The sequence below is a fragment of the Cydia fagiglandana genome, chromosome 13, assembly GCF_963556715.1.
Source record: "Cydia fagiglandana chromosome 13, ilCydFagi1.1, whole genome shotgun sequence".
In the NCBI taxonomy this organism is placed as follows: Eukaryota; Metazoa; Arthropoda; class Insecta; order Lepidoptera; family Tortricidae; genus Cydia; species Cydia fagiglandana.
In genome coordinates, this window is record NC_085944.1 from 15208683 (window position 1) to 15222473 (window position 13791).

The 13791-nt window shown below is 38.1% G+C and overlaps 1 protein-coding gene across 1 annotated transcript in view; it reads right to left on the reverse strand.

Moving 5' to 3' along the window:
- The window catches only part of LOC134669899 (uncharacterized), a 94033-nt gene that overhangs the window by 11609 nt on the left and 68633 nt on the right, over positions 1–13791 (reverse strand). Inside the window, exons 2-3 of the mRNA XM_063527515.1 lie at positions 11759–11927; positions 565–722 (exon numbers count right to left, since the gene is read on the reverse strand). Coding sequence (XP_063383585.1) covers positions 565–722; positions 11759–11927 — 327 coding nt within the window. The remainder of the gene's footprint in view (positions 1–564; positions 723–11758; positions 11928–13791) is intronic.

Sequence of the window (13791 nt, forward strand, 5' to 3'; positions counted from 1 at the left end):
TGTCACCCGACTTACGTATGTGTGCAAAATTTCAGCTCAATCGGAAACCGGGAAGTGGTACAAATTTAACTTGCAAGATTTGATTACAGACACAACGGTCAGGTGAAAGTAAATAAAAGCTTGTAAAAATCACCAACCTTCCTTCAGCAGAAATAAATATTTCGGTATATTGGCGATTCCTTATCGATTGCCACTAGCTGTGGATGTGGACATCTGTTATATCGCTGTTAGTAGCCGATTTACGAGATCAATGTGGTTAGACTTGTGTGCGAGAAGCGTACCCATTAGGATTAAAGAGATGGTGGGCCTAAACTACTTACCTACCCAAACCCATGCACTGCGCGAATCCATACTCTACAGTTGGCAGAAGACAGAAACCTACAAAGTGATTCTAAATTTAGGGAAAGAGGCCATGTTGATGATAGGTCTTTTTCCTCGCGTCCCGGCATTTTGCCACGGCTCATGTGAGCCTGGGGTCCACTTGGGGAGAGTTTTTACGAAAGCGACTGCCATCAGACCTTCCAACCCAGACAGATAAACAGATTGTTGATGATAGGTATTTACCTGAATCATGCGTCAGATTGAGCCTAGCCCGAGCCAGCGGGCTGTCCTCATGGTTGCAGAGGTCCCTAAAGCAGCACAGCAGCAGAGAATGCTCCCTTGAAGGCGGCCGTATGTCTGCTGACGGTGAGTTCTGGCAACGGGACACTGCTTCTTCGGCCCTGAAAATGAGAAGGTGGATTATTAATCTTTGTTGTTGTGATGAAACAAAACAAAAGTGGCCACTCTAGCTGATTCAAGGACGTAGGTACTGTAATAATTTTCCATTAATAGACATGGATGGACGTCCACCCACAAGATGGACAGACGACCTTGTTAAGGTTACCGGAAGACGCTGGGTGCGGGTCGCTTCCAACCGGTACGAATGGAGGTCCAAAGGCCTTTGTTCAGCAGTGGACGTCTTATGGCTGAGATGTTGATGATGATGATGATGAGACATGGATGGATTAAAACAACAATTTCATCAGTAAGATCTAGTAGCATAAAACTTAGCAACCAGCACTGTCAAATAGTCGGTGATTGAACTGATTTAGTTAGCTGTCATTAAAACATTTTGAATGTCTCAAAGACATTGAAATCGTCAAACCTATAAAGCCTCGTAATTATCGTCAAATTTAACTCGTCTCCGTCGGAAAAAACAAACAAACCAAAACCGATTACAATAATTATTTGCAGTTACGTTTCGTTTGGTTCCACCAAATTTATGATTGAAATATCAACCATAAGTTTGTAACAATATGGTTCATTATTTGAAGTGAAATGTCACGAAAAAATAAAACAATTGTTTATTTTAAGTGTCGAAATTGTTTAATTTACTTACATAAGCGTGAGAACAGAGTCCGTGAGTGGTTTGCGAACGAAGTGGTCAATTTGTATGCGTTGGCGCGGCGTCTGTCAAAATCTTGCGTCCCAGTTCAAAAAGGACGTAAATTTCATTCAAAGGAATTTAAACTCTTTTACTTTAGGATCCTGGAAGTAATCAGTTTCAGTTTTTCATGGACTTACTCGTATTGTTATTACCTGTTGAGTGGTTGTTAAATATTTATAAAGTACCTAGGTAATATTTACAGATAACTATGTAAGTTTATGTAATTTTTATTTAGACTAAGAGCTTTTTTTTTAATGAACTTAGAACTAATAAGTACTATCTTATCAGTCAATCAATCAATATTTTATTTGTCATAATACGGTTAACATAGGATCTTAGGTAGGACCGTGAGCATCTATGTTAGGTTGATCTAGTTCGGTCATCTTTACAAGTTTTACAACCCATTAATTTCAAATTCAAAGAATCAGCGACGTTCTCGTGGGAACTGCGGGTATTCGCGGTTTCTTTATTGTTTTTTATTAATCCATTAGAATTGTTTAGATTACTGTGTCAAAAGATAGTTTCCATGTCAACGGATTCTTGTCAAGGAATGCTGTAGGAATATTGGGGCGATTTAGCGGCTGTCGTTATCCTCAAGAACTTGTAGATATTTATAGTTATTTATGTAAAGTTAGGGAAGTTTTGTATTTATAATTTGTACAAAACGCGTCTTAACAACAGTAGAGTCATCAGTAAAAGTACGCGCATTGATTAATTGCTACAAAATATTGTTGTGGACAGTTCCTGTAATAATGCGTAAAATATTCTTGTGTAGTTTACTTAGCCTATGTTTTATATTTAGGATACAATGTCTTTGTATCTGATGTAAAATCATTGAACAATTTTGATGTACAAGTATTGTTACGAGCCCGTCCATATCCGATTATCTCGCGCAGGGATTTTTAAGATACTATGTGAACTTGTATTCTGTAAAAAGGATACGTATGCCGCCTCAGGCTGTAAATATATCATATTATAAATGCTCTAATCGTAAATGTATACCATAGCCACTTCAAATACAGACAAGTAACAACAAATCACAAAACCGTGTAATGACAAAAATGCAAGTCCTACAAACCCTTATCGGTACAAGAGAAAATACCGACGTAAAATTTAATCAACATGAGATTCCAATGGAATATAATTAATCAACAGAACTAAAAGATGATCTTTGGAGATACGGCCCAATTCCAGAACTAAAAGGTTCTAACTAAGAAGTGCCTTCTACTAAACGTAGACGTTTTGGAAACGAAAGATAAGAACAAATAAAGAAGACAATGGGCCGGCCGCATTGAGACGTGACTCTGCAAAGGAATCGTTTTTTTTGGAGGACAAAAAAGACGATCGTAAATTCGAAATTCAAGTATTTTCTGCCAGTAGGCTTTAAAGAAATCCTTTAAAGGCTCTTTAAAGTCAATAGTGCTTTAAAAGCAGGCATATCAGAAAATAAAAAGTAGATAAATTATCCTTAGGGTGAGCTTGCTGCATTTTACAAATACTTTACTGGTAATGGTCATAATGGTCCAAACATTTTTGAAATAAAGAACAATTATAATGATAATAAAATGAACTCACAATTATTTGTGTTGCCTTTTCAAATAAAAAAATAAACAAACGCTACCTAATAAAGGCATGACATTATACTGTTTGTATAAAACAATGCGTGTAAATAGATCATCAATCAAATCTAGATGACGCGGTTATTTCATCATTTTGCAGTCATCCTATTTTTTGCTGCACCTTGTTGATATTTCAAAGTTTTTCACCATCTAAAGGACCTCTAAAATGACTAGACGAATAAAAAATCAATTTAACTGACTGAACTGTATGAGCGCATGTATAATTAGTGACGGGTTGTCTGCCTTGTGCAAGTTTACAAGCTTTAATAGCTTGTCTGTTGTCACTTGAACCGAATTAGTTTTAAAGACATGGACATAAAAAAACAATGCTTTAGTTATGTAACGGGACGTCGGGTTTGTTGAAGAAAACATTACTGACAGCGAGATAACTATTATATAGGGTGTTAATTAATAAAATTATATAACCATTATTTTGATAGCGAACACTTTGAACAGTTGAAACACGAGTAAATATTTCAAAATTATTTAAGAAGATTGTAGGTACTTTAAAGGACCCCGAACTCTTGGTTATTTAATATTAATAAGGCGACCAATTTTTCTTTGTTCTTTTCCAAATAAATAATGTCCAGGTTTACGTTTTTACACATAAAACATGGGTGGTTGGTACGATGATGACGATCATCCAGAGACCTGAATTATATTCTGATAAAATAGATTACGTCACTATTGACTGGCAAATTGGTCCGAATGAATTATCAGAAACGAAAAAGGATCAAGGCGAACATTAAATAAATTCGAGGGACCCCAAAAAAAGAACCCTAAGGCAGCCCGCGGCCTCCAATCATCCGAGAACATGCAACGTAAAAAAACGCATAAAACGATGCATGAGTAAACATTAAAAAGGCAGGAATTAAGTTTTTTTTAATAACATGACTGAGAACGTCGGGATTGTTCCAGTTTAATATCGCGAAAAATCGTTGGCAGTAACGCGACGGGGTACTGGACTTTTATTTGTTGCGTGCAAAGATCTTTATATTATTGAGTACATGCACTCCTAAGTTTTCTTTAACATTAATTAATATTCCATTAAGCAACGAAAATAATGAACCTTTATCATCACTTACAAGTTAATAGGCAAATGTTGATAACAAAATAATTATTAAAACGGCTGCTTAAAGCTTTTTTAATAAATTACCAGAAGATTAAAAGCATTAAACGACACTGATAAAGCGGTCGCTTTACTTGCAAAGTAAAAAAATATTAAGTCTCATTAAGAGCACTCGATTCGTGTAGATAAGAAAGTATCTTTAGCGTAAATAAATAAAAAACGCGGGAGATAAGATTGGCGTACATTTTAATGCCAATTAAAAGCTATATTGTAATGGCGTTACATTTAAAATAAGAAAGGAAGTAAAATTTCATCAAGATTAGAAATGAGAACAAAGACATCGTAATAGAGATATGAAATTCCGTGAAAGTATTGATAACGTCTAATCTACATATTGAAAATACCTAAATCCTGCTTGTGACATCTGATATTAGGAGAATGTCAAATGACTAACGAAAACAACGAGGTTATGTGCAATTTGCATGAGACGTAGTTTGTCAAATACTTTTGTTAGAACTTCGTATTGCAAATATTGCAATTACTGTAAGTGATTCAGCAGATCATTGATGTGCTAAGTAATCCTGCGTTAGGTACGCATTTACACTGTTTATCCATTTAACATGTGTTCTGCTCTAACCAGTCTGATCCATTGAATAGCAACTCATATTAGATATATGTCAATAAGGTGCTCAAAAAATATGAAAAAGTGCATTAAGATGTTCCTGGTGCTCAAAGTTCTTCGGCTGTCGAAAAACTGAAGAGCTTTTGGCTCATCATATCGACGTTAGATATGCGTGATATACGTGATTACGTGACCAGTCCTTTGCCATTTCAGCTCTATCCTTTCAAGCTACGCTATCTATGTAAATGTTCATAATAGTGTATGAATCTTTGTCCTCGTACATCGATAAGGCAGAGGTCAGGATCCCAGATAGCGCAGCTGCGCGGCCGCTGACCCGCGTTTAAATCTGCCACACGATAATAAATATTGATTCTCTTTTTCATCAGAAGAGTGAGAGAATCTGCTCGCGTTTCGATCATGCGTAACGATTTGCGTTTCACTTTAGGTTTTCTATATTTCGTGCGATTCTTTCGTAAGTTGATTAACTGTAAATTCTTTGAGGGAAAATAACCGTTAACCAATGATACCTAATTACGATAAATTAAAAAAATGCTTCCCAAAACATCGTTTAGATCAAACTAGATTCGATTAATATCAAATATCGAAAATTGATCCTCATGGCGTTGAAAAATATCTACATTCAGAGAAACACAGAATCCCCTCATTTTTAAAAGACTAATGCGAATTCCTTGTCCATTCCTTAAATTGTTCGATAACATAAAACACGGTCATTACACAAGCATCAAGAACTAGACAACGTCCATTTAATTCAACATTACGGTCGTCCAGAGAACGGACATGACATAATCGGGCGCGGGACGATCTTGATGCCTTTTGGAGAGGTCTTTGTGCGGTAATGTGATGGAACTGCATCAGAAATGAAACGGTAATTAGGTCCAGTATTATAATAGAAATGAAATAAGCTGATGAGGATTATCTTGTGTTTTGACTACAACATTGAAAAGTTACTGCTATTACATAAGCAGCCAATAAATCTTAGCTATCAGTTACATGACTTAAACAATTTATAATTTTAGTTTGATTGAAGACGGAGAAAAAGATAAAATAAACAATTAAGTTAAATGAAATGAAATTAAATGAAATATTTTTATTTCGAACATATGGTCCATATATAGGGTTAGTCATTACAGTAACTTATATCTATAGTTAGTATTATAATTAAGACGAAACAAACAAACAAACAAAACAAAACATTCATAGCTTTCGCGGCGGAGCAGCAACAGGTGAGTGTAGCTGTACACACCGCTTGACCAGGGGCGAGTCCCAACGCTGCGCCAGCGTACTTAGGATGCTGTTCGTGCTGCTTCGGCTGCGATTGAGGAGTGACGCGCATCGCTTCCTCATGATGGCGAAAAAACAGTCTGTTCTAGCCTCAGCAAACATTGCTGAGGCGCTACAGTACCGCGGCAACCTAAACAGCATCCTAAATGCATCATTGTACTGGACTCTCAGAGCGCTATACGCCCGCTGCGTAAAATTAGCCCACATACCGCACGTGTAGAAAGTTTGACAAAAAGCTTTGAACAAAATTAGCTTTACTTCTTTACTGCCACGTGCGAACCTGCGGGATAACATGTTACAGCGGACACACAGCGCTCGGCGCTCCCGCTCGATGTCCTCGTTGTCAGACAGTGTGTCCGTGACCCAGTGGCCCAGGTACTTAAATTTGTCCACTCTCTTTAACGGAGTTCCGCAAAGCTTAACCTCCTGCATTCGGTAACTTTTATTGCCTGATTTAAATTGCAAGAGCTCGCTTTTAGACGCATTGTACCTGAGCCCATGGGCCTCAGCATACCTTTCGCAAATACTTAACATTTTTATGAGACCACCCATCGAGGGGCTCAGCAGCACCATGTCATCAGCATAGCTTAGGTTATTGACACATACGTGTTCTATGTGACATCCAACACAAGCGCTGCTGAGCTCCTCGATGAGGCCATTCATATACAAATTGAACAATGTAGGAGAGCTCAATCCACCCTGTCTCACCCCGCATTGCATCACGTACTCCTTGGACAAGGCGCCCGCCCACTTAACACTGTTTTTTTGGTTACCATACCAATGCTGAAGCAGTGAGATGACGTTACGGGGGACCGTCGTGTCCTTGAGTAGTTTCCTCCATAATAGGTCGTAAGACACCATGTCAAATGCTTTTGACAAATCCAAAAAACAGGCAAATACCGGTGTCTCACGTGACGTATAGTAATGGACGGTCTGCTTAAGACATAGGATTGCGCTTTCAGTCGATAAACCCGGCCTAAATCCGAATTGAGCATCATGTAGTTTAATATTTTGTCCTAAAATGTCATCAAGCAAACCGTCCAGCACCTTGGCCACAACCGTGGCAAGCGATATCGGCCTGTAATTGGATATGTCAGAAGCGTCCCCTGTTTTATTTTTTATGACAGGCACAACAATTGTTTTCACAAGTTCCTCGGGTAAGTAACTATGACTAATACATAAGTTATAGAACATTGACAAGACTACTGGTAAGTGCACACCCGCATGCTTGAGATGCTCAATACTGAGGCCGTCATGTCCTGGCGATTTTCCCCTATGCATCTTACTAATTTTACCAGCAACCTGCTTGGCAGAAAATCTAACGGGCTGGGTACCGACTTCAGCCTCAGCATCGAGCACCCCAAGCGCTTGGCGGGTGAGTCCGGCTGTGAAGTGTTGCTGGAAAGCATTAGCGATAGCAGAGGGTTCTGAATAGTTGGCGACACTTACAGGAAGGCTAGCCCTAGAATTTAATTTAGCAGTGTTTTTCCAGAATTTTCCAAAGTTCCGATTAGAATAATTTTTAGCAATAATATCCATCTTTATATCATGCTCATGTTTCTGACAGTACTTTAACTTGTTTTTAAAAACTCTTTTAGTTTCGCGCATCTTATTGTAGACATAGCCAGCAGCCGGTTTACCATACGTTACCCACCACTGAAACCAAAACCGAGCCTCCCGGTGAGCTTCACCAACGTGTAAATTCCAGCCCGTTATGTACCTATTCTTTCCACGCTTAACACACTTATAGGACTGTTTCGCGGATAATTTTAGTATAGATATTATATTATTATACAAATCTCTTAACTTATTTTTATGATCGGTATTTGAACACATCCTATCTGCGCAGACCGAGAATTCGGTAGGAAAGTTAATATCCTTAAGTTTATTCGTACAACAATTCGTATATTTTTCCACTTGTTCCGAGTCCCGTTCACCCCATTGCACCTTATCAAAGGGACACGAAAGATTAATTTGAACTTTTGCCTTAATCAGCTTAAAATCACATTCCAATAACAAAGGGTAGTGGTCGGACCAATAAACATTGTATAGCACTGCCGCACTAACAACCGTGGTTCGCGCGGCGCTTGTCACCACACAGTGGTCAAGCCATCGTCTAGATCCGTGGGCATCACTGACAAAAGTGTAGGTATCACTCGGTAACATATCCATATCTACACATGACAGGTACTGTTCGGAGCAAAAGCTTAAAAGTTCACGTGAGAATAACTCACCCGGGTGCGCGTTGAAGTCCCCAAGCACGAAGACGGATTCCACATCGTTTCCACAATCGACTGAATTTCACCCAAACATTCCGTAAATTCACTTACGTTATCCGCGCAGTCAGTCGGCATATATACCGACATAACAATCACCGACCGATCATTGAGTGCTATCTTGATAGCCACTAGCCGCACACTATTACACTGAATAACCGAAACACACGGAAACAACGACTTCCGCCACAGTAGCGCAACGCCACCGTGTGGTCGCCCTCGAAGCACTTGCGCTGAAGAATCAATTGCTGATTTTCCCGTAAAAGCAAACTCCTTATCAATGGTGCCAAGGAAAGGGATATCATGCTCCATCAACCATGTTTCCTGCAGACCAATTATTCCAGCCGTGTAGCACAACTTACGTACACATTCCACAGATCTAACAACATTTTTGCATTTAAACCTTATTAATTTAGTCGTATCTTCCATTTTAAAATTTATTTATTTTTATCAATTATTATCTCCACTTCCATTATTCCGTGAAAAATTAACAAAACGTCGAAATGCCACCCCATCAGGCCAAAAGTCGTCCCTTAAAAATAAATCTAATTTATGTTTGGGTACAAACACTTTGTATGCATCATAATCTTTTTGAATTTTCATTGTCATTTTATCCAGCCTCACACTAATATTAGTTTTACTCCTTATATATTCTGTGATGTCACTCGCGGACGTCTCTTTAGCAACATTATAAATATAAACAGGGATTTTGATATCCGCCGCCTTAAACTTGTTGTCAGAGGTCAATACTGCTTTTCCCTGCTGCCCAATAAATCGGTTTCTAAGTTAAAAATAGAATGCGAGCGCGATGTCCCATTTGTCTTGATTCGTAGGCTCTAAATTGCCATACATAGAGCTCGCTCGCCATTTGAACGCAGCGATTATACGCAAGAATTTCAATTTGAAAATCGAAATGTTAACGAAGACCGCCGATCGTTAGCGGAGATAATGGTCGAGATTGCCAAAAAGGTATAAAAATGTTTAAAGCAAATAAAAGCGGGCATGCGCCGGAGTTGAGACGGTGAAGTATTCCTGATTTAGGGAGCGTTCGACTCACATGGACCAGTATAACTGATCCTTAGCACATATAGGCACTCAGAGACTGCACGTACATTGGTAGGCCTCAGTCCAAGCGATGAGAGGTCGGTAAGAGAGGAATAAGGAACTTGAACAGGTTCCGAGCGAACGGCAGCCGCTTTACCCACCTAGAGAAAAAAGCCTCCAGTCTGTATAACTTTTACAAAGACATACTACCTTTGTCTTATAAACTGCAGCTCTCCGAATAAGATAATCAAGTGAGCGGGTAATTTCAGTATAAAAAAGCCAAATAAAAACCTCCGTGCCTTCTTCGGCACGGGTAATTAATAATTCAACCAAAACGAAATTACTATTCTGCTAGATGAGAAAAAACGTGAACTGTTTAATTGAAAAGCTTATAAAGATCTTTTGAGAACGAGATCAAAACAATCAAGGCTTTGGTCTAAATAAGCCTTCAATATTATAAAAGAGCGTAGCAGAATAAATGTTTCAGGGTCATTGATTCAACTGATGACCTTAAGTATTTTTTATCGGTATTTGAGACTTATGTTACAAAACAATGGACACTAGAAAAATTTGTAACATTGTCCCTAACAATGTAATTAATAGATTAGCCAGACACAATGGTGTTCGATCAAATGAAGTAACACCTCATTTCTCGACAACGACCGGCGATGAAAGCTGGTTCGGGACGCCGAAAGATAAATTGATTGAGGGCACTCATAATCTAGCAGTCGTGATCGATGACAATGCATTTCTCGTGTACAACAACGAATTAATATTAATTATTATCACGTTACTAGTCACGAAAACGCGCCATGATATAAATCATAAAGACGGCATAAAAAATCACGCGGCAGAGAAGAAAATGTGTAAATTACGTACTAACGGATCTCTTTGAAATTTTTAAGCCGAGAGAATGTAAAATAAATCATAATGAAGACGCAATAAAAATACAGTTGCTGGAGAAAATTTGTGTAAATTAGAATCAACTGCACACTAACGCAGAAAGGTTATAATGTAGAGTTATAAATTTAGGAATGCTACCGACGTGGTGGTTTTACTTTATATTTCATGTCAGCCTAATTAATTTGGCGACGTATAATTAGTAACGATAAAATCTTCAGGAGCAACGACAAGGAATCTTGTCGTATTAAATACGTACGACCCATAAAATATACTTAATGAAAAGCTATTGTAAATTACGATGACAGTTGGAATGAGGCCTAAGTATACGGTGAAGTAACAAGCCGTAATACAGAAGGACGATTATACTAATAAAGAAGACAGGTTTCTGGAGGCGGTTTATGACAGGCGTTCATATATTATGCATTAAAACAAACATCATTATGGAAACTATGGCAGTACTATAAATATTTTCAAAGCTTATTTATTTGTGAGCTTGTTTGGACTTTCTATCTTGGTTGCAAGAGCTTTGACTGATGTATGGTGCGCGTTGTCTTTCATAAATTACTAGCGGCCGTGTAGTTTTACAATCCTATCTCAAGTTTATTGCTGATGATTGTTTTGCTTCTATGGCGTCATTAACGAAAGAAGATTACATTATTTAGTAAACAATCATCACTAAATATATAGGTACACATTTTAGACGTTTAATGACATTAGTCAATTGAATGTATTCGATAAGGTCAACGACTATTTTAAACATGGTTGTATTTCTGATTATTAGTTTTATTAGTTCTCCTCTCCCTCATTACTTTTATTGTTTACAGTATTTGTTAACAATAAAAATAAATGATATAATTTAAGTTTTGGCACAGCATAAGATAAGTTACCAGTAGCCATTCTCGTAATAGTAACTAGTCTCATCAGGTATCAAATATCTCCAAGGAATTAACGACTGGACAGTTTTATAGCTTTAAGTAACAGTTTGTAACATTAACATCACCATTTGTGTTGCTTTGTATGTAGCGGCGTAAAGATGATACATACATGTTCTGTGTAATTATTACCATGTTACTGTGTGATTCACAGGTAGTAAGTCAAAATTATTAAATTTGTAAGTATCGGACAGACAAAATCCGCACCACGCTCAACAATGTTTTACTGATTCTGCAGAAGCGCTTCGCTGCGTCAAACCCAAATAATTGATGATCATCACACGATTTGCACGAGTGCTGTCCGCCAAAAAGGAAAATGACGCAAAGACGTAATACTTATTCGCAAAATAAATAGATGGCATATGCGTACGAGATCGTCGTATGCGAGGGCGTCGTATAGCCCTCATTACAGCTGACCTCCGGTAGGAGATGGCACTGGAAGAAGAAGAACATGCGTACGAGAAGAGCTGATGTCTTCATGGGTTAGGAAACATAGGAAGGTTACTGGTGACAGGACTCTTCGGATAACTATCATCTTATTGTTTTTTCTAAGGTAACTTACGTGTCAGCAAGATGTTGAAGGCACCCGTGGCTGGCGTGGTGGCGGCGCGGCGCGGGGAGCTCGCTGTAACATCCTCCCCCGCGGGTAGACCGGCACATGTAGCCCGTGCTCACGCATTGCGCCGTGTTGCAGTAGCACCGCACGCCTTCGGAGACCTCGGGTTTTGGCTCTGGGAAGAAAGAGTTAAGGTCAGAAACACATTTATTTTTAAACCACAAAGAAAAATCTCCTAATGGCGAGATGACCTTTGATAGGAACTGGTTGGTGACGGGTCAAAAGCGGGACACGTGGAAAAAGTGCACCCAAGCTCATATAAATTACTAATGATGCATTTCATGATAAATATAACGATGGTAGTCATCCTTAAAACCAAGCTGACATAAAGTTGGTGGTTTTACTACCGACTTTATAGTTAGACACTTAGAGCGATAAATTTAAGTGTGTCTCAGGTCGCAGGGTTTTGTCACGAGATCCAATAGCGATAAATCGATTTAACGTTTTTGTTTATTACCGTTCTTGGTGTGCGGATTCCGTCATCTTCGGACAAGTGGGAAATTCTGGCAAGCGAAAAATATGAAAGATTGTAAAGCCAAAGTTTTCATTCCTCTCTCATATATACGAGATAAATACATACATTGATCGGAAATATCTACTATCTAGAATTCTAGAATAAACGCAGGTCTATAGTCAAGCTGGTATAACTATACCACCAGGTTTTATAGTTACAAATAAAATGATAGTTCATGCAGGCTCTGTGGGAGCAAAGAGAGCCTCATATTTATCCGGTCTAAGACAATACGTCATTCGCTGTTCCCGAGATACTCGTTGTTTTTCAATCACGGAGAAATATTCCCTTACTTATTTATAGCACAATCTCGGTAACAGCACAGTATCACGAAATAGTACATTTCGATGCTAGTGCGGAAGGTATGTCATTACTTCACGAGTACCGAGATATCTTGCCACGAGCCGCAGGCGAGTGGCAAGACTCGGGACGAGTGAAGAATGACATTTCCGCACGTGTATCGAACGACGTTTTTTAATACAGTTGCGAAAAAATAAGAAAAACATTGTTAATCGTACACTAAACAAAAGTGGTAACAGTGACAGCTCGGTTAGACGTCGTCTTTAAGTATATTATATCTATGGGCGTTTGGCAGCTATTCCGTTCCATTCAGTCAACTTATTAAGAACGGAATTTTCAATATTGAATATTAAAAAATAAACGTGTTATAATGATGAAGAGGTAAGTAATTAAATATGAAATATGTAATATTTTTCGTATTCTTACATTAACGGTAGGTTTTTATGCTGATTACGACGTTTAAAGGAAACTAATATTAACACTCATCAATAAGTAGTCGTGAATTGGAACAAGTATAAATTTAAAAAAATTGGAAAAGTAAAAAGCACTAGTTCGAGATAACCAACTTTCCGCACGCTAAACAGCTACGTGAAGTAGCACTTTTTGAGCAACTGTATTAAAAAATACTTTTCCAATTTTTTTAAATTTATTCTTGTTCCAATTCACGACTACTTATTGATGAGTGTTAATATTAGTTTCCTTTAAACGTCGTAATCAGCATAAAAACCTACCGTTAATGTAAGAATACGAAAAATATTACATATTTCATATTTAATTACTTACCTCTTCATCATTATAACACGTTTATTTTTTAATATTCAATATTGAAAATTCCGTTCTTAATAAGTTGACTGAATGGAACGGAATAGCTGCCAAACGCCCATAGATATAATATACTTAAAGACGACGTCTAACCGAGCTGTCACTGTTACCACTTTTGTTTAGTGTACGATTAACAATGTTTTTCTTATTTTTTCGCAACTGTATTAAAAAACGTCGTTCGATACACGTGCGGAAATGTCATTCTTCACTCGTCCCGAGTCTTGCCACTCGCCTGCGGCTCGTGGCAAAATATCTCGGTACTCGTGAAGTAATGACATACCTTCCGCACTAGCATCGAAATGTACTATTACCTAACGGGATGACCGAAAAATGCTACGGTGAAATT